The sequence below is a fragment of the Chiroxiphia lanceolata genome, chromosome Z (genome assembly GCF_009829145.1).
Source record: "Chiroxiphia lanceolata isolate bChiLan1 chromosome Z, bChiLan1.pri, whole genome shotgun sequence".
Classification (NCBI taxonomy): Eukaryota; Metazoa; Chordata; class Aves; order Passeriformes; family Pipridae; genus Chiroxiphia; species Chiroxiphia lanceolata.
In genome coordinates, this window is record NC_045671.1 from 25,523,933 (window position 1) to 25,544,009 (window position 20,077).

The window sequence follows — 20,077 nt, forward strand, 5'->3', positions numbered from 1 at the left end:
ACACAGTCTCCTATTGAGAATGCCAAAGGTTTTCCAAATGTACTGATAGAGAAGGCGAACATGTACCTTAATAAAAGCAGACTGAAGGACATCAAAGGACAAAAGTCACATCTCTGAAGTTTCACTACAATCCTCATACAACTAGTTTTACTATCCTTGCAAGGTAAACTATCAGCGAGCTGCAAGACCAGGGCTGCCCCATGAGGGGCTATGAACTAGGAGCAGAGGGTAACCTCATCACCATGTCCTCCCCATTAGGGCTCAATCCCAGGGTGCTTAAACAGGACCAGGGTTGGTGATGTAATCTCTCAATTTGCCAGTCAAGGTGATGAGTCAGGCCCAAGACCCAGCTAGGGGATCCAGTCAGGCATAGGCTTGGGGACAGGAAAATCTATAGCATAGGCCCATGGTCCAGTGAGGAAAAATAGCAAGTCAGGATGACAGGGGACAGGGCTGAGCACAAACCTACCTACAGCTCAGCTCAGGCAAGGCTTGGGTGGGGTACTGGACCCTTGGGTAGAAGGTGTGTTGGTGAGGTCACCAATACAGCTGGCCAGGGTAGCTAAAGCTCTCTGTTATGTGTAGCCCCTGACAATGAGGAGTCTGTTGCCTTCTGCAGACATCCTGGTTCAGTATTACTAGTTTTAATAGCACTCATCTTCGTACTAGAGTAGGATGTCTCTTATGACTCCTATTCTTAGAGCAGCCACTCCTGTAGTACGTTCCTTCTGCTTTAACAGTAGAATTTAACCACAGCCCTGCACATAGCTATTTTTTTATATTAAAGGGTTTGGTGGTTTTTTGCAACAGGGAAGCACAGACACTCAAATGTATTTATTCATACTCAAATACAATTGTTAACAAAAATTAAAAGTCAATTAACTTCCAGTTGCTCTTCATTGAAGAGCAAGACAAATTTTTTTTCCATAGGAAAGAACAGTCTGAGCTCCCAGCAGAGATTTGGAAAACTCTGAGCAGAAATACAGCTGACTTGATCCCTGTACCCAATTATATAAACTGTTCTTCCATAAAGCATTAATCCAGAAACAGAAGTTGTCCCAGCTTCTCTTACAGCTAAGCTCTGCTGAGCTGACCACAATGCTGCCGACAGATCTTATCTCAAGTTAGGAGGAATGCTTACATGCTTTAATGACCTATTCTCTTTTCTTTTTTTCAAAACAAAACTTGCTTAAATCTAAGGAGATGTCATTTGACATCTGCTTCCAACAGATACATAGCATGACTTCGCAATTGTGCTGCTTCTCACAAGTCAGCAGACCAGAAGACCTGTAGGGCTGATAATTCAACAGCAAGTTCTAGAGATTTTCCTTGCAGTAGTTGTGCCTTTACTGAACAATCATGCTCAGGCAAGGCCTTTTAATTTAAAGATAGTGTTATACAAGGCATCATGGTATGGAGCCAAGTGATTTTCATTTGAATAAATCATCAGCCTCAGGTACTACAGAAAGAACTATTACCAAGCAGGGTAATGAAGGATTAAACAAGATCTTGTAATAAGATATCACCATCTGCAGGAAAAAAAAACCTCTAGAAACAAAAAAAACAACCCATGGCAAAACGCAAGAACAATGGCAGGTACTATTAAAAAAAAGATGGTAACTACAATACTTCCCTGTACCATCCCCCCCATCCCAATATGGAATGATTGCTAAAAATCTGAAACAAGTTTTACTAAGCAACCCTGAGCATATGAAAACAGTTTCATAGAGAAGCAAATTGTGCTGATATTAGTTATTTAACTGCTGTCCTGGCATACTGTGAGTCTCAGAACACAACAGGATTTCAATGGGGATCTTGAAGCAGGAATTTGATAGCAAATCAGTAAATGTTTCTTTGTATGCTAGACTAATGGTTTTCAGTTCTATTTGCTGTCTGGTTCCTTTCCACTCCCCCTACCCTTCTCTGCATATTTCATATTTCAAATTTCTCTTGAGCAGTATGTGCCAACAGCCACGGAAAAAGAACAAAAATTAAATGACACCCATTTGTTAACATTTTTACCTATATAACTACTACCAGCGGAGCAGAGTACCACTGTGCAAGACAAACTTGAGATCCAGCTCTGGTGTTCTTACATTTTTAATGATACCCAGCCCTTGTCAAACAGGCATAACAGAGGTACATTTGATTACTACTGACAGGAGGGAGGCTTGTATTTTACATGTCATTTACATGTTGAAACACCAGATTGCCATGTGTTTCCACCTGGTTTGTTAATATTGAAATACGATGTCCTGTTCTTGCTGCAAAATCCGTATTTCTGCACCTCTTTTATTCTACTGGCAGAAGCCCGAGTTTTCAGCTCCTTAGTTCAGATATTCACGTCACATTTAGAAATTTCTCTTGAGACCTTTAAAACATAGCATAGGACTCTGCCTTTTACACAGGAATTTTAGTTTGCTCCCTCAGCAAGAGATATGTTATTTTGGAATCCAGTTCTTAGTAGGAATAGAAGGAAGGAGGGATGAAATCTCAATATTTCAAGGTCTCTATAAAGTCTCTCAAGTCCAAGAATGCCACACGACTCAAGAAAAGCCTTTCTTTTAAATTTAGCTTTTCTCCAGAACTTGCTGAGCAATGGCATACCCAGTTTTCCCATGTTTACATACAGCTAAATCCTAAGGGGTGCTGAGCTATCACAAGTTTCTATGTTCAACGGAAGCTGCAAAACTGAAGAGTTGCAAGGACTAGATCTATACACTTAATTTTTCTACTGACTTCAGTTATGCATGTGCTGTGTTTGCTTACAAGACTTGAAAGCTGGTAATTTATTCCAGCTGATATAGCAAGGTTTCAAGGGCAGTTTTGTCTGTGTGCCTTCCCATAAGCTCTCCAATGTCTGTCAGAGGAACTAAACAGAAAATAAAATTTTGCAAGTCCACCTATAAAAAATTAATTTGTAATTGGTGAGTTGCTAAGGTTCCTTTTTTAAAATGTCAACAGAGATTAATTAAAATTTATTTATACAAGGTTTTGAGATAAAATGGACACTTCATCAAAGAACAAAACATGGCATTTTGAAAGTGTTGCCTGAGTAAAAGCTGAAGGAGGATCATTGGACACTGTGATTGAAGGATTAAAGTTTTGCCTCATTGAACATTAGGACTGCTTGTGGACTAATGTGTTATGAATCCCAAATGGAGGTGATACAGAAATGACAGTGATTTTGATTCTAGGCATTATGATTTTTAATCATAGAATCAAAGAATCAATTGGGTTGGAAAAGACCTCTGAGATACTCAAGTGCAACCCTTGATCCAAAACCTCTGTGGTTACTAGACCATGGCACTAAGTGCCACATCCAGTCTCATCTTAAAAACCTCCAGGGACAGTGAATCCACCACCTCCCTGGGCAGCCCATTCCAATGTCTGATTACTCTCTCTGTAAAAAATTTCTTCCTAATATCCAACCTAAATCTCCCCTGGCAGAGCTTAAGACCAGGCCCTCTTGTCCTACTGCTGTTGCCTGGGAGAAGAGTCCAACCCCCACCTGGCTACAACCTCCTTTCAGGGAGTTGTAGACAGTGATGAGGTCTCCCCCGAGCCTCCTCTTCTCCAGGCTGAACAACCCCAACTCCCTCAGCCTCTCCTCAGAGGACTTGTGCTTGAGTCCCTTCACCAGCCTTGTTGCTCTTCTCTGGACCTGCTCCAGCACCTCAATATCCTTCCTGAACTGAGGGGCCCAGAACCGGACACAGTACTCGAGGTGTGGCCTCACCAGTGCTGAGTACAGGGCAAGAATCACTTCCCTGGTCCTGCTGGCCACGCTGTTCCTGATCCAGGCCAGGATGCCATTGGCCTTCTTGGCCACCTGGGCACACTGCTGGCTCATGTTCAGCTTCTTGTCGATCCAAACTCCCAGATCCCTTCTGCCTGGCTGCTCCTCCAGCCACTCTGTCCCCAGCCTGTAGGGCTGCAGGGGGTTGTGTGGCCAAAGTTCAGGACCCGGCACCTGGCCTTGTTGAACCTCATCCCACTGGAATCAGATCATCTCTCCAGCTTGTCCAGGTCCCTCTGAAGAGCCCTCCTGCCTTCCAGTAGATCAATACTCCTCCCCAACGTGGTGTCATCTGCAAATTTGCTAATGGTACACTCAATCCCCTCATCTAAATTGCCAATAAAGATATTAAATAGAACTAGGCCCAACACCAGGCCAACTGGATGCAGCACCATTCCCCACTACTCTCTGGGCCCGGCCCTCCAGCCAGTTCCTAACCCAGCAGAGAGTGCCCTTGTCCAAGCTGTGGGCTGCCAGCTTTTTCAGGGGTATGCTGTGGGAGATGGTGCCAAAGGCTTTGCTGAAGTCCAGATAGACCACATCCGCAGCCTTCCCACTCTTCAAGTAACAATCATACTGGCTGATGAACTCATTTTGGAAAAAATCATAAAATGGTAAGAAAACATATGTCTGCACCTTAACAACCTATTCAAGAAGTGGACACACTGACTTTCTCCTATTTTAGATAGAATAAACTAATAGGTTTATTCAGTACCTATCCAAATGCAAGCTTCACTGGATACTCCCTAGGTCTTATAATGGAAGGGACAGTGAACACCTTATTCATAGCATCTAGTCTGATAGATTTCGCACTGTTGCACCCTCACTCTTCCTTCTGTGTCTGCCACCAAACACAAACTGCACTCATACAAGTGCATGGACACAGAGGTGGCCTGATTCAGTTCCTCTTTTCTTGTTGATCAGTCTTGAATAGTGGAACATAGGCATGCTCTCACTCACGTATCTTAAAGATACATTCACATTTGCAGTCCTTTTCAGGTCATGTACAATAACTTTTCACATCCTTGTACACAAATTTAACCCTTGGTCAGATCCTACTCGGCAACCTGCAATCCTGAGGCTTTTGATCATTCTTGTTGCCCTTTGTGCCTTTTTGATGTGAAAGGGTGAGAACAGCCCACCATGTTCAAGTGACAAGAACACTTCAAACTTACTAATAAATTAATGTTCTTCTTATTATCAGTAAAGTAATATTGAGTTGGCATTTGTTATGGCATAACATCAATGATTAGAGAAGTGTTTAAGAGCTGATATTGTAGCTGTGGTTTCGGAGTGCATTAAAAGCATGCTTCATTAATTTTTAGTGTGTGAATAAGAACCTCTTATCTGTATAGTATGGAAACTAAAAGTATAACTGAAACTGATGTGGGTCACTGAGGCAATTAAGCATGTGCTTGCTAAACCAGAGCCTTCCGACTAAACATCTTCCTGCGTCTGTCCTCTATAATGTATGTGCATTTCCCATCACAGAGATTATTTCAGTATATTCAGCATTGGCCAGCAATTTTCATTGATCTACATAAGTAAAACAGAAAAATAACTCTTAATATGGAAGTGTAGTATTCTTAATAAAATCTAGTAATTATTCTTAATGAGACTGTAAGACAGTCACTCTGAGACCTGTTTCCCAGGATTGTTTAAGAATGTTTGGTGCTATGTTTCATCATATCATTCCAAAAAGATGAGTAATGGAAACATTTCTGCCACAGCATGTCCTTATTTATTTACTATAAGTATTCATCATCATGGCTGGGCTTCGCGAACGAAGATTACAGAGCCATAGTGCTGTCTACTCTCTTGTATGGTTCCGAATCATGGGTCATCTACCGCCACCACCTGCGTCTCCTAGAACGCTTCCATCAATGCTGCCTCCGTACAATCCTAAACATCCGCTGGTCAGATTATGTGACCAATACATCTGTTCTTGAGCAAGCAGCAGTCACAAGTGTAGAGGCCATGCTGATGAGAACACAGCTGCGATGGGCAGGGCACGTCTCCAGGATGAAGGACCACCGCCTCCCTAAGATCTTGCTTTATGGTGAACTTGCCACTGGCTGCCGCAAGAGAGGAGCCCCGAAGAAAAGATTCAAGGACTCCCTGAAACAACATCTCAGCCTTGGCCATACTGATCACCATAATTGGTCTACTCTGGCCTCAAATCGGGAGGCCTGGAGACACAGCATCTATAACGCTGCGGAAGCCTTTGAGAACACACGCAGGCTCACTCTCGAGGAAAAAAGGCAACGCAGGAAGAACCGTGTCTTGCAGAATACACCATCTAAGGAGTCTTTCTGTTGTGCCTTTTGCAACCGGATATGTCTGTCACGTATTGGCCTCATAAGTCACCAACGTGCCTGTATCAAATGTGGATAAAGCCTTCCCAAATCTTCATAAGTATTAAGCCAAGTCATAAAACAGTATCCAAGCTGAAAAACTGACATCCAATGACACATAGCATGCTTACCAAACAAGTAAGCCTTGGTGTACAGAAATGTATTTTGTTCTGTCAGCATTCCAACCTGTTTTGTTCCCACTCAGTAGTTTGTGGCTGTAACCTACAAAAGCTGAAATACTTTTCTTTTCTTATTAATGGAACACAAGAGCTTTGATTACATTTAGAAAATGTCTATTTAACTCTGTCAAGGAACTGCTGAAAAGTTGGCATGGTTCAGTGGCTGAAAAACGGTGACTATTTCAGTGTAGCCTAAAAGCAGAAGTTCATACAGCATTTCCCCTTTTATTTTGCTGTTTTGATGCTATCTAATTTAAATCTCCTGAAGAACAAGCTCTATAGCTCCACATAGTGTTTACTTACAAACATCAAACCTCTGAACAGGCCACAGAATACCTAGATATTTTTCTAAATGTGGATAAAGTCAACCAACTTTCTATAATTTTTCAAAAGCATTCTTCTTTAATGGGTTTATTTTTCTGTTAGGCTATTCAATATTTGTGAGGTCCATCTAAGAATATAACTGACAGTATTCATTTTTTTTTTTTTATGTATATTAGCAGCTAGTCCTGACATTGCATCTTTTGCCCCTTCAGCTCAATAAGTACAAGCTTCTGCTTGACAAAAGAAGTTCAAATCTGTCTCTTTAAATAATTTACACACATAACAGTAAGAGCTTAGTAAGATTTTAACAACAAAGACTTTGATGACATCTCAGAGACCACAAAGATGTCACTCTATGGTCTCAGATTAGAAGACAGAACTCTTGGCATATAACTGTCCTCATATTTCTGAGCCTCATAATTGGAAAACATATTTTCTTTGGTGTGCAGGGCACAGACATGAATGACAGCAATTTACTCATAAATATAGTAATGAAAAGGCTCTACTTTATTGTGATATTACCATTTAATCAATGATGATTTGGGATGAGCAATTGATTTTCATGTAATTTACCAAGACAGAAATTATTTCCAAGTTCTGTCCTGCAACTAGAAGGTATTTTTAAGCCGCAACATACAGATCATTAACAAATAGGTAAAAAAAGGCAGAATTTGAAAATAATTTCTTTAACATTGGACTTCAACAGGAAACAGCTCAAAATATGATGCCTCCTCTGACAGTGACAGTTTCAACTGCACTTTCAACTGTATTTTAGGGATGTTTGGATGGCTCTGACTCAGTAACAGCTTGGCTGATTGTGACACAAGGCCCTTAAAAAAAAGCTGATTTTTTCAGTGTAGTCACTGATCACAAAGGACTGAAAGCTGAATTGATCACCTATTTCTTTCAGACACAGCCAGGTCAGTACAGACAGAAATAAGTTCCTAGGGGGAAGAGAGATGGGAACTTGAATTCCTGTTGCCCAGGACACTGTATGGTTGTAACACACAAACTGATACAAAACTAGGCTCTTGAAACAAGCGGGTAATTTCTGTAGCACTTAGTGGATCACTTACAGCACTCTGTGGTTTTTTCCAAGCAGCTTGGGAACAAAATTCCAAAGTTCAGATGGTACTCTGCTAGCAAAATACATAAAAAGAACCAGCTCAACAAGTATAAACACATAATCCAAACAGAGCAGAGTTGCTACAGCTTTCTCTGCTTACCAAATAAAAGCCTGCAGAGGGCACTGCTAAACGCTGTCACTATCTTAACACATTGTCAGAGGTTATTTAATATGCATCTCAGTCCAAACAAGTGCCTACAACGAAGAGACACAGAAGACAACATAAGGTTAATATCCACTAATATAAGAAAATTCCAGTGTTTTCTTCTTTGATTTTACTTTGTTCCCTATATCTGCTCAAGAAGATACTTGAAAATGTGTTTTGCATCTTGACACCTGTAAGAAAGGACCCTGCTTCTTGGATAAAGACTGTAGCCCCATGCTGCAGATGATGTTCAACAGCCTACCAGATTAGACTCCTGTCTCCAACATCTGTGTTGTCCTTTACTGTTCATCTTCAGACTGAAAACATTCAAATTCAACGGAGGAGTTAACACTGTATGACACAAGTGTTAAGGATAACATGTACGGTTATAGTATGTACAGCAATATAATTCAAGCGTGCTTTTGTTAGTTTCAGATTATATACTTAAGCAGAAGTTCACAAAATTCCAGAAACACCTAATAAAACAAATACTTTAAGTGCATAACATATCATAAGTCTAGGTCACCCTACCTACCAATGCTTTCATACACAAGAGCTCCTATCTCTTCAAGTCTTTTGTCTGCAACTCCCATATCCATCTAATATACTCTAATTGTACCATGTACCCTGTACTTTACATAGGTTGTGTTACCTGGTAAAAATGTGCAGTCATCACCCCAAAACCGCTTCATTAATTTTCTTCCACATAAGGCAGCTCACACGGTTCTTTGGTCAGTTTGTTCACTGTGAATAAAGAATGTTTTTCCAGCACTGGTTTATACTGAAAATTATGTTAGAAAACTCATACCAGAGTCAGTTAGCTCCTTCTACAATGCTTTTTTTCTGCTTGGAAAGCCACAAGAATAAACTTGTTTCCTAAAGCCAAGACATTAAAAATGATCGGTGATTCTGGATATTTCAGTTCCTAGTATCAGATATCAAAGACCGTCCAGGAATGCAGTTCTCCAGACATATTCAGAAACCACAATGGCTTTTGGCAAAGTAATTGTGTGCACAAAGCAAATACTTCAGTGGTAAGGTATTCATGAAACTACAAGCATATTCACCAGTCAGTGAAACCCAAATAATAAAGTCTGAAAGGACAGACTGAATTTCTAAGGATATTTTCACTGATGTAGAGGATGTTTTAAAAAACCACCCTACCGAACTCATAGCAGTTATGAAAACCAAACTGAAGTCCTCAGGGCTGTATAATCCCAAGAACTCAGATCTTCTGCAAATGCTGTGCTAACTATGTTAAATCTGACAGATCATGGCTTTGGAACATATCTTTATTGACATTGACAATGATTAATCCACTAAATGATACAGGTTGCTTTCAGAATTGTGAAATATTTTTTCCCTTTTTATCTGGCTTTATATATTAGGTATGGCTGTTAATGCATGGAAAGAGCTCTGCTGTGATTTCCCTTTCTATTTTCTCAGAGATAAACAAACAAAACAAAGTATTTTGGGCCCAAATTTATTTGATTTCTAATCTACCTAAACTGCAACTGCAACTTTATTGTAGTATCTGTATCCACACATACTTTCAAATTCACGAGTAAATTTACTTGCAAATTTCAGGTTTAGGTTCTTGAACACCTGGGAAAAGCCACTTTTGAATAGTAGATACTTTTCAAAAATTTAGAATGAAAAGGTATCAGTTGTTTGGTTCATTCACTGAAAAAAAACCCCCAGAAACATTATTGCAAAACACTACTGAAAAATGTAGGAAACTGGGTTCTAACAGTACTGAATTATACTGCTGGTTAGTTATAGATATGGTTCCGTGAGAAACTAAAACAGTACTGCATGACTTGTGTCAAATGGTCAATAGACTACAAAATGGATGGTGAGTATTTACATGTTATTAGAGAATTATCTGAAATCAGTAATTATTAATTGCATTGCCTTATAAGTTATCAAATGGTAAATAATGTTGCCAAATAAATTTGTGACCCCTTGTGAGTGAATGGTTCCTAGAAAAATCAGGTGGAATTTATCTTTAGCTTTTTACTGTATTTAAATGTAGCTGGGTATACAAAATAATTTTTAAAAATCAACAGAAATATAAACATTAGGATTAAGAACTGTACTGTACTCTATTCCAGAATTATTGTTTTTGTCCCAGTACTTCAGGTCATCTACTGTATCTAAGCACAAATTGCTGAGTTTGATTTTGCAGTACCAATAGAATAAACTGTTCTTCTCCTTCTTCCTAAACAGTCTCTTTCACAGGAGTACTCCTTCTACTCCTTCCATCTCACTTGGCTGAATTCAGAAAATGTTTGAAAAAATCAGAGTGACTTTTCTCTTTATTAATTGGAGCTGACTAGTCGTGGCATTTAACCCATTGTTTTGGGTTTTTTATTTTTATTTTTTAAAAACATAAGATTTTCCTATTGTGTTATAAGTAATCATTTCCCTTTTATTGGGTTCTTTTTTTTTAATTTCTAATATTATTATTTTGATACTGGTTTACATTTCATCTTTAAGGATGCTAACAAACATTATAATTCACCTCCTGAGATAACCTCTGTAGGTCGTCTGTGGGAAAACGAGTTGAGTATTTGCCTACCTTGTCCTGTTTATATGGAACTGTTCTCAGTGTAAAAGTCCATTTTGGTGGGTCAAAGGATGACTAAAATGATAAAATGTGCAGTTTAAATAACAGACTAATGCAATCTTCACACTTCATCAGCAAAAATCTGCAAGGTAAAGGACACATTTGCTCCAGGACCAGTTTTAAGAAATGAAGATAACTTAATAAAGACATTTTAATGCACAAAACACATGTGCTTACAAACTGTCACACCCTTTCTGGGTTTATATGACACCATGCCTGCGTCTGTAAGCAGCATGGCAAAAACTTCATGACACTGACCACAGCCATGCCTCACTAACAGTCTTTCTGTCAGTTTTTTGTTTGTGTGGTTTTTTTTTTTTACTTTGAGCTATGTTGCTGGTAGTGACAATAGTGGGGGGAGAGGTCATTGGGTTTTTTAAATTTAACATGCAAGGACTGACCCTCCGTCATTGCTCATGGAACAGCTGCGGATATAACATTACGTGAGAAGTAGCTGCAGAATCTAAATGACAGCTCATGGCAATAGCTGCACATCAACACCAGGACTCTCAACAGTGGCAACTACACAGAATAGCTACTCTCATCCAACATTTTCATTCTCAATCTACTTTTGCCACCAGCAGTGTCTCCTTCTTCCTTTCACTAGCCTGGTAACATCAGGACTTACGTATTTAGGTTTATGATATTTCAATGTCCCTGGATGTTCCCACAGCTCTGCATGAGCTCTTCCTTTCCAGGACACAGCTATCTCAAGAGCACAGTTTCCAAAACAACATGACTGTCACTGAATAGGCAGCTGCAAGCAAGTCTTATCTTCAACTAGGTGAACTTGATGACAACTGACAAGTGGACCTTTGTGCATAAAGGGCTTTCACAATTCTCTTGAGCTTTGTTATCATAGTCTTGCTGTTATATCCTGTAATTGTGCCTTGGTAGCCACTGCCAGATCTGTTCAAGAAATTCTCTGAGCTTGGTCCACTGCACGCATTTTATTTCTACACAACTTTTGTGTCTCAAGGTATTATGAGTTACATTCTCGTACCACAACACTGAGAAATATGCTTTTGTAGTCAAGTACAAACAGCCTATTATTAGAAAAAGTCTATTATTACCACATTACCATTCTAGGCATGTATTTTTGATTTAGTCTAAAAAAATGTATAAAAAATATCAGACAGTTTAGATTGTATTCGTATTATTAATGTGTGGGTTTCGATAGTCATACTTTTAATGACACGCTGCTACCATCACTATTTTTAATTTCAAATATGTGCCTCATGCCTTTCCATGGAGAAAAGAACAATATCAGCAATCCAAAACTTACAAGGGCTCCAGTCTCCACTTTTACAACAAAATTCTACAATCCAGTCGCTATTAAGAGCAGTACTTGTTTCCCTCATTAGCGCTGCTCCCAGCACACAACTTGGCATTGATCTACATGCACCAACAACATGACTTGAACGAACATATTAGGATGCAGCAGCATTAACGAAGGAAGCTACAGAGTATGAAAGGCATAGAGGTTCCTTATTAATTCTTTCATGGATTTTCTTTGACAAACTTTTCTGTACTTTCATGAAGTAAGATGAAATGCAATTAATCCAAAAGAAGGATGATTCTGAAGTTGTAAATATTCTTCAGGATGTATTTTGTGCCATTTATTTCATAATCTGAGGAATAGAGGGGGAGTCAATAAAATGAAATGATGCCACACTTCTAATATAATTTCCATTTCCTAATTTAGCAGGCTAGCTGTCAAAAAGCATTCAGGGAAGAGACTATAGCAAGGAGGATGTTTGTAGAAGAAGCATTAGTTGGCACATATCTGAGAGCGGGGAATTTGATGGTAGGGCATTTTCAAGTTGCCCAGTTAAAAGCATAAGGTATGAAACATCTTAGTGTTTTGTTCCTTTACTATATTTTTTCCAAGGTCTATTATGGTTTTGTCTGGATTCTAACAGATATGGATATGGATTCCAATAGATACAGATTCTCTTTTTGTGTTCAGATAAAAATATTTCAGCTGGGACACAGTATTCATATGGTAAGAACAATATATTACCAGAAAGCTGTTAGGACACAGCAGGCCTTAGGAGTGGGGACAGGCCGTGTTCTTTGAAGGGTACTGGATAATTTGCATGCAGTGAGACCTCTCTATAGACAGTTCAGTCTGTAGGAACTCCTCTAACAGGCAGTGCCAGGGGACTGGTTCACAAAACTTTTCCGCTTATTTCTAGCAATAGCTATTTCTTTGTAACACAAGCACTGCCCGTGCAACAGCATAGAGATCTTACCTTTAGTTCTCTTCCGTTTCTTTTTATTTGCCAAGAGAGATACCAACTAGCCTCATTCACTACCTCTAAAGCTGTAGCTTTAGTTTCTATTTCTACTTGTCATCCTTCACACCACATGCTCCTACTCTCTCCGTAACGTGCAAATAAAAGCATGTGGGCAATCATGGAAACAAGATTAAGTAACAGGCCTTGGATAAAAATAACCCAGTGTAGAACACTGATCCAAGTCATCACTTGGAAGAAACGTCTGTGCCTGCCCCTGGCAGACACCTAACGCCAGGTACACACACTGCATGAGCAACTGTGCCCTGTGCTCACCCTGCCCCCGACACAGCACATCCCACACAGAATTCATCGTAGAGTCACGGAATGGCATGGGTTGGAAAGGACCTTACAGATCATCTCGTTTCAATCCCCCTGCCATGAGCAGAGACACCTTCCACTAGACTAGGCTGGTCAGAGCCCCATCCAGCATGGCCTTGAACACTTCCAGGGATGCAGATCCACAACTTCTCTGGGCAGCCTGTGCTTCACCACCCTCACAGCAGAGAAATTCCTCCTCTATAGCTACTCTGAACCTGTTCTCTCCTGGAAACTATTCCCCTTGTCCTGTCATCCCCCGTTCCGCTTCCCTCTTCCCTCCGCTTCCGCCTCCCCAGGCTCCCCTTCCCTCTACAGCAACTCCCCTTTCCCGCCGCACCTCTTCCTTCCGCTCTTTTTCCCTCTCTCCTCTCCTCTCCTCTCCTCTCTCCCCGCTCCCCCCTCCTTTTCCGTCTGCCCCCTCTCCCTTCTCTCTCGCTTCAACCCAGTTCCCCTTTGCCCCTGCCCCTCCTGCGCACGCGCTCCCCGCGCCCCCGACGCCGGGCGCGCCTTTTCCGCCCGGAGCAGTGACGCGCACGCCTCTGGCGTCACTTCCGCGCGGCGCGGCCCCGCCCCGGCTCCGTCCCGGCCCCGCCCGCCCCGCGCCGCAGCTCGGGGCCTGGAACAGGGGAACGGGGGGGAGGAGCGGCAAGAGGAAGAGGGGGAGCGGTAGGACATGGCGGCGGGGTTCTCGGCGACGACACCGACCCGGAGCGCGGGCGGGCGAGGCACCCGTGGGAGGGTGGAGCCGCCGCTGCTGCCGCCGCAGCGCCGCGGCGCCCGCTCGGAGCAGTGACCGACCGGCCCGGCCCCCCCGCGCCGCCTCCCGCAGGCCCGCCCGGCCCTCGCGCCAACCCGCACTCACCCCCGCCCCGGCACCGGCGGCCCCAAACGCCGGGCAGGCCTCAGCCCGCGTCTCCGGCCGTCCCGTCCTGTGCCCGTGATTATGCGCGATCGGCCGCCGAGCCTGCACCTCTCCCTCGGCTGATGTCCCCGCTGCCCCCCGCCTAGGATAGAGCAGGCTGAGCGCCCGCGCCTCGGGCACAGGGAGATCCACAGTCATGTATTTCCTCAGCGGCTGGCCCAAAAGGCTGCTGTGTCCTCTGGAGTCTCTGGAGCGACCGCTTCACATCCAGACGGATCCCCAGAGAGCTTTCTTCGCAGTTTTATCCCCATCTCAGTTGAGCATCTGGTACTGCAGAGTGAGTATCCATCGGCTTGTCAGCTCTCGGACCCTGCACCCCCAGCTGTTAATTTTTTGTTTGTTCTTCTAGAAACGGTTGAAAAATTTGAAATTAAGTTTATAGGATACTTCATTATTTGTGAATCAGAGGGATTAAGCGACGATGTTTACTGACAACAATGTAGCTTTAAGAAAATATGCAATATCAATCTACTTGCAGTTAACACCTGTTATGCCTGAAAAATGAGACTTCCATCCAACTTTTTTTTTTTTGTTTTAACCTAAATAGCGCTTATACTTAACGTAAGGAGTGATTGTAGCAAATTTTTTTGGTTTTTACCAATATGCTTCATGTCTTCTGCCTTTTCAGGTTCTGTGTTTTATATAAAAAACATATGAATGTAGGAGATATGGAATAGTTTCTGTAAAGCACAGAACAAACTCACTACTCAGACTGTTATAACACAGAAGTTCACAAACTTTTATGGAAAACTTTAAAAGTTTTGTGGCCCTAACAGAAAACTTGTCGTGGCTTTTGCATGGAAGTTGCTGCTGCAGCAACATCCAGTTTGAGACTATGTGAATAATTGACATTACGTGCCTTACTCTTAATTCACATTGTATTAGTGTGAATCTTGCGTGTCAGTTTGGTTTGATGCAGTCAATGAAACAACTGTGAAACTGACTTTAAATTTTGATGCTGAATCCTTTTAAATACTGCTTAGATTTGATCCTAAATCTGTCTATAAATATCTCCAGCTCCAGGTAATATAGAGTTCATCTCAGATTACCAGGGAAAACCAACAATCCAACTTTAGAAAGCTGATACTGGAAGATGTCAAATAACAGTCGTAGCCTTAAAAATCTCATTTTAAGTTATGCTGAGATTTCATCACATTATGTTTTATTGTGCTCTGCGTGACTGTTCCTTAGCTCCTTGCTGGGGTGCTGATGCTGTTTTTGGAACCTAGATGGGTATCCAGCTAGGACATAATCAGCCTGGTAACTGTGCTGTGGGAACATCACCATGTGGCCTGTGTTTCCTTAGGTTTGTGGCCCACTTGTATATAAACTGTACACTCTTCTAGCTTTTGCCAGTTCTTGAATCTGTAGCTGTAGTTTGTCAGCAGAGCACAATTGTTGTTCTTTTCTGGGAAAATATATAAAAAACCCAACGGGCATGTGGAATGCTTCTCAAGAGGTGCACTGTTGTCTAGAATGTAGTTTACTTTATGGTCTGTTCCCAAGGACGAGGTTCAATAACTCACATGCTTGGACTTGTTTTGAAATGTTAAACATTGTATAATTGGCTACAGACAGAGGACTAGAAGAATTCACTTGCTGCAGAAGAGTTGAGTAAACTCAGAGGCCATTTACATTTTTAAAATAGATTTTGATTCAGTTTGTAATGGGTGCTTTTGAGGAAGGTACTGACTTTGCCAGGTTTAACCACTGACTGATCTTAAACTAAAAAAGTGTCTCACTGCCTCTGTGGACAACTGGCTGTTAGCAAAAACCTGTAAGAATAAAGATTTTGGTCAAAGGCATTTTTAAAAAGAATTTCTTCCATCTGTATATAGCTTGGGGTTTGAGTGTGCCTGTGGGGTTCATTTGTTTGTTTTATTTGGGTTGAATTTTTTTGTAGTTTTTTTTTTTATTTTTGAATGTTGAACTTATATAAAATAAAATTACTGCATTCTAGAAAATGCTTTCATTTGTCAAAAGTATCTTCTTTGAAACAAGGATAAGTTCTAGTCAGGTTGAACTAACTCAATTTCTTGAAGTAGAAAAGCCTTCAGGCTAATGTTCTTGTTCAGACTTGTTACTATCTCAGCTATATATGAGAGGTTTCATGTAAAATGAGGTGTTGAGACTGGGAAAGTTCTGTTTTGAGTTTTTCAAAAACAGGGGACCCTTTGAAATGCTTTCAGGTGTGTGAGCTTACATTCAGTATGTATATTTTTTAAAGTGACATAGTACTGTTTAAAGCTCCATTTCATCTACTATGAACTAAGAACTAGTGGAACGAAGGAAGGTTTATCCCAAAGAATGGATTATTTTCTGTTTTGGAATCAGTCTAGGTATTAAGATTAGAAACTGGGGTAAGTAGTGTTGGTAAAAACCAGATGGAGTTCTATTAGTGGTTTTGGACCAAAAAGTCCTATTTTACTTGTTGGGAGAGATTGGATTGTGTATAGAGAAGATCAGTGACCAGTGGTGAATGTTTTCAATCATGCACCAGTATAGGTGAAAGATAATTGAGCACAGACCCCCCAATATGTTTACATTTATTTATAAATTATATGCACGTGCTGCTGTACCAGTATGCACATTAGCAAACGTACACAACATAGTCTGGTCTATTCTGCTCTGTTTTCAGTTGGAAGGGACCTACAGTGATCACCTAGTCCAACTGCCCAACTAATTCTGGGCTGACCAAAAGTTAAATCATGTTATTAAGGACTGGTAGACTCAGGGCATCAACCACCTCTCCTGGACACCTGTTATGGTTTTAAAAGGAAGGGGAAAAAAAAAAAGGACTGAGTTAAAGCCAAAATAAGCACATTTTAAAATTTTTACTTTATTTTAGATATTATTGATGCTAAAAATCCTTTTTTTGCTCCCCAATGGACTATATTAAATGCACCCCTCTTTGGAGTCCTCTGTTTCAACTATTTTTCTTAAATCTGAAGTTTTAGGCCTAGATACCTCAGAAAATTTCTTGACGCTAAGAGCCAATGAAACTATTTTCATTGACAACATTGGAAAGCTTGTCAAACGTTTTCATTCTGGTAATGTTAAGTACTTGGATGCTTGAAATGAGAAATATCAATTAACAAAAGAAACTTTCTGAAATGCTAAAACGAGGTAATTGATGTGTAATAGATTGATTTGGCAGCTAAAGATGAGGTTTCACAAGGCAGCTGTGCAGTCCTAAGTGTCACAATCTTTCCTGCTCACCCGTCTGTTTTATTGGATTTTGTGGTGGACTAGTGATGTCCTTTTACAGGCCTGTTAAACTTAATGAACAAATAGAAGCCTGCTTTTTTTTAGCTCATGAATGGATCAAAGGAGCGTTGTAGATGGCCCGTTGAAAGTGTCACTCCCTTAACAGTTGTGGCTTTAATTTTAAATTGGTTTGGTTATCTCTTGAATTCTAGATATTCACCCGTAGGGCTCTAGGATATTAAGGGAAAATGTCTGCAGCTAAGGAAGAAGGTGTTATAGATGAGTGGAGTTTTCTGCCTAACCCTTGAAAAGTGAATTGTGTGCAACAAGAATAGTCCATTGGCATAGTTGTATGTATAAATGGAGTCCAGCATTTCCTTTCTTTGATCTTAACAAACTTGTGACAATGAGAGGAATAAGTACTAGCCTTGAATATTTAATGAAACTCCTGTATGTTGTTGGACTATCTGCCGTGACTCTACCAGTCAAAACCAGTTTTGTAAGCTCTTTGAAGCCAAGAGTAGCTTGCCCCAACTACTTATTTGGAGGAGGTTTTCTTGATTGCCTATGCATCTCAGCTTATGACTTATGCTTACCCTTGTTTTTTAAAATGGTATTTTTTTTTTTTTATGATGATCTGATGTTGAGTCAGATCACCCTAATGAACTAAAATAGGTGTATGGGAAAGCATGCACGTCAGAATCCTGGATTGTCCAATGATTGATATTCATTCTAAATGCTGGATAGATCAATATTCAAACAGCTCTCATAGGGCACTGTTATGTGCTTTTCAGTCTCTAGCTGTTGCTGTATTAGAGTTGAACTCGTTACATGCTTTAAATCCAAGCATGTATGTTAGTTAAATAAGTAGGACAAAACAGGCAGCTGTGCTTCTGTTGTGGAAGTGATCTCTGTTACCTGGAATTTTGCCACGCTGTAAAAGGAGTTACTTGTGACAGCAGTGCATATAGTTCATAAGACATATGAATAAATACATTTGCAGTTGTTTTTGTAGTCTTTTTTTGTATTACAGGTGACTATTAAAGAAATGTTTTCACTGTACTGTCAGGATTATCTCAGAACTGTAAGCAGAATAATTTACAGAATTATTGTGTATGGCTTTTTCTTAGATAGATTTGGATACAACCTTTGTAGGATTTTTATCTGGAATTTGACTGCAGAATGGCACAACAGATATCTTGATAATGATGTAAGTGTTGTGTTGGTTGTGTATTGTGAACAATCTGACATAGTATCAGTGCAAGTTAAGATGTCTTGCCTCTTCTGCTGTTTTTTTCCTTAGTAGTTTAACCCATGAGATGCTAATCTCTTGTTGATACCCTTCAGACCTTGGCCTGAGAAGGCCATTTCTTTTTGTATGTCAGTAACAGTAATGGTTGTTGTTGCTTCTGTTATAAAGATACATTTGTGATTACAGAATGAAGAAAATTAGAAATACTTGTTACACTGATAGATTTATCATATGAAATGTAAATTGTCATGTGGTTATTCAGTAGGACTACCAGGTTTTCAGTGTCTCTTGTATTAACATAAACCTTGTATTATGTGAGCCCTGAAAGATGTGTCAGAATTACTTGCATGAAGGAAAAAGCATTCTCAGTTAGGAGTTTTGACTGTGCAGTTAGTTGCACATAGAAGAGCAGCAAAGATGTATAGAATATGTCCTTGCTTTTTGTCAGCATTTTTGAGCAGTAGTTTAACTGAAGACTTTCACATGGAAGAGGTAGTTATTGAAAATTCTGATGCACTTTGATTCTTACCTATTTCACAATAGCTGTGAAGCACAGTATTGGGAGCTGTGTCTGCTGTGTTTGTTAGATGGGTACTGTGTTGATTCTAAGCTTTCCAAATGCTTTCAAAATTCAATTAAAGGAGTTAAGTTTCGGCTTGTCTCTCTCTTACTGACAAAATGGCTTTTTTTGGTCTTTTTTTTTCCCTTCTGGTCCTTAATAGTTTTTCTGTTCCTTATGCATACATCCATACTTTTCTTTTTTCTCCATCTAACTTTTCTGGTTTATTTATAATCCTGCAAAGCTTCAGCATTTAAAGTGGAACACAGACCATGTAATGATGAAAAAAGTGGTCAGTGTCAGCTGACTTTTGCTCTGTTTTCTCCTAGCTTTGTTTTTGTCACTTAAATCATAAGCTCCTCCAAACAGCTTTTTGATTTTTGTCTTGTGTCTGCAGCTTAATGAAGCATTGAAACATTTGTCTTATAAAACTAAACAGGGCATTTGTGTTTTTGAAAGAAACTGCCTCTTGGATCTAAATGAGATGGATTTTTGATGTCTAGAGTAATATATTGTTAGGGGATGAGAATATTGGAGTCTTAACAGTTATCCACAGCCATGTATTGATCTCACATTAAGAAACCCAAACTTGTACATAAGACTGTGTTCCATATGTGCTGTTAGGTTTACTTTTGAAACTTAGTCCAGTAGTTTTCCATTGTATTTGCTGACCTACTTAACTTGTAAAATCCAGTACGTACACAGTTTGTCATTAACCTGCAGCAGTCAAACCAGAGAATCTCAATTAAGGAAAACTTTTTTTATTAGTTTACGTTCTGTCAAAGGAATGAGGGCCTGTTTAGAGCAACATTCACGTCTTAGTTTAGGGTTTAAGTGAATACTTGATTTACGTTTACATCAGATGTGGTAGAATGATTGTGTTTAGGTAAGTGAATTGGTAATATCCCATATCTAAACTCACTAAGTGAATTTTCTGTAGGGTTTGTATACCTTGATAGATTT

At 40.2% G+C, this 20,077-nt stretch overlaps 1 protein-coding gene and 1 long non-coding RNA gene across 10 annotated transcripts in view; one reads left to right on the forward strand and one right to left on the reverse strand.

Moving 5' to 3' along the window:
• Window positions 1-295: 295 nt before the first annotated feature.
• LOC116780226 lies at window positions 296-14,078 on the reverse strand. Of its 5 annotated transcripts, none has more exons than XR_004354385.1 (5): window positions 12,812-13,445; window positions 10,509-10,638; window positions 8,580-8,708; window positions 7,163-8,278; window positions 296-307 (listed from the first exon to the last, which is right to left on the reverse strand). It is a non-coding gene; the product is annotated as an uncharacterized LOC116780226 (long non-coding RNA). The 5 variants fall into 5 exon arrangements; XR_004354388.1 differs by lacking the exon at window positions 296-307 and having other exon boundaries at window positions 6,399-7,795; window positions 7,883-8,278; XR_004354387.1 differs by lacking the exons at window positions 296-307; window positions 12,812-13,445 and adding an exon at window positions 14,037-14,078 and having other exon boundaries at window positions 6,399-8,278; window positions 10,509-10,571.
• The window catches only part of RIC1 (RIC1 homolog, RAB6A GEF complex partner 1), a 47,984-nt gene continuing 41,816 nt past the window's right edge, over window positions 13,910-20,077 (forward strand). For 2 of the 5 annotated variants that reach the window (XM_032674832.1, XM_032674831.1), the window contains exon 1: window positions 13,913-14,373. In XM_032674832.1, the coding sequence (XP_032530723.1) occupies window positions 14,233-14,373 (141 nt within the window). In that variant the 5' untranslated portion in view covers window positions 13,913-14,232. Of the gene's footprint in view, window positions 14,374-20,077 lie in introns of all 5 variants that reach the window. The other 3 variants (XM_032674830.1, XM_032674833.1, XM_032674834.1) reach the window with 2 other exon arrangements.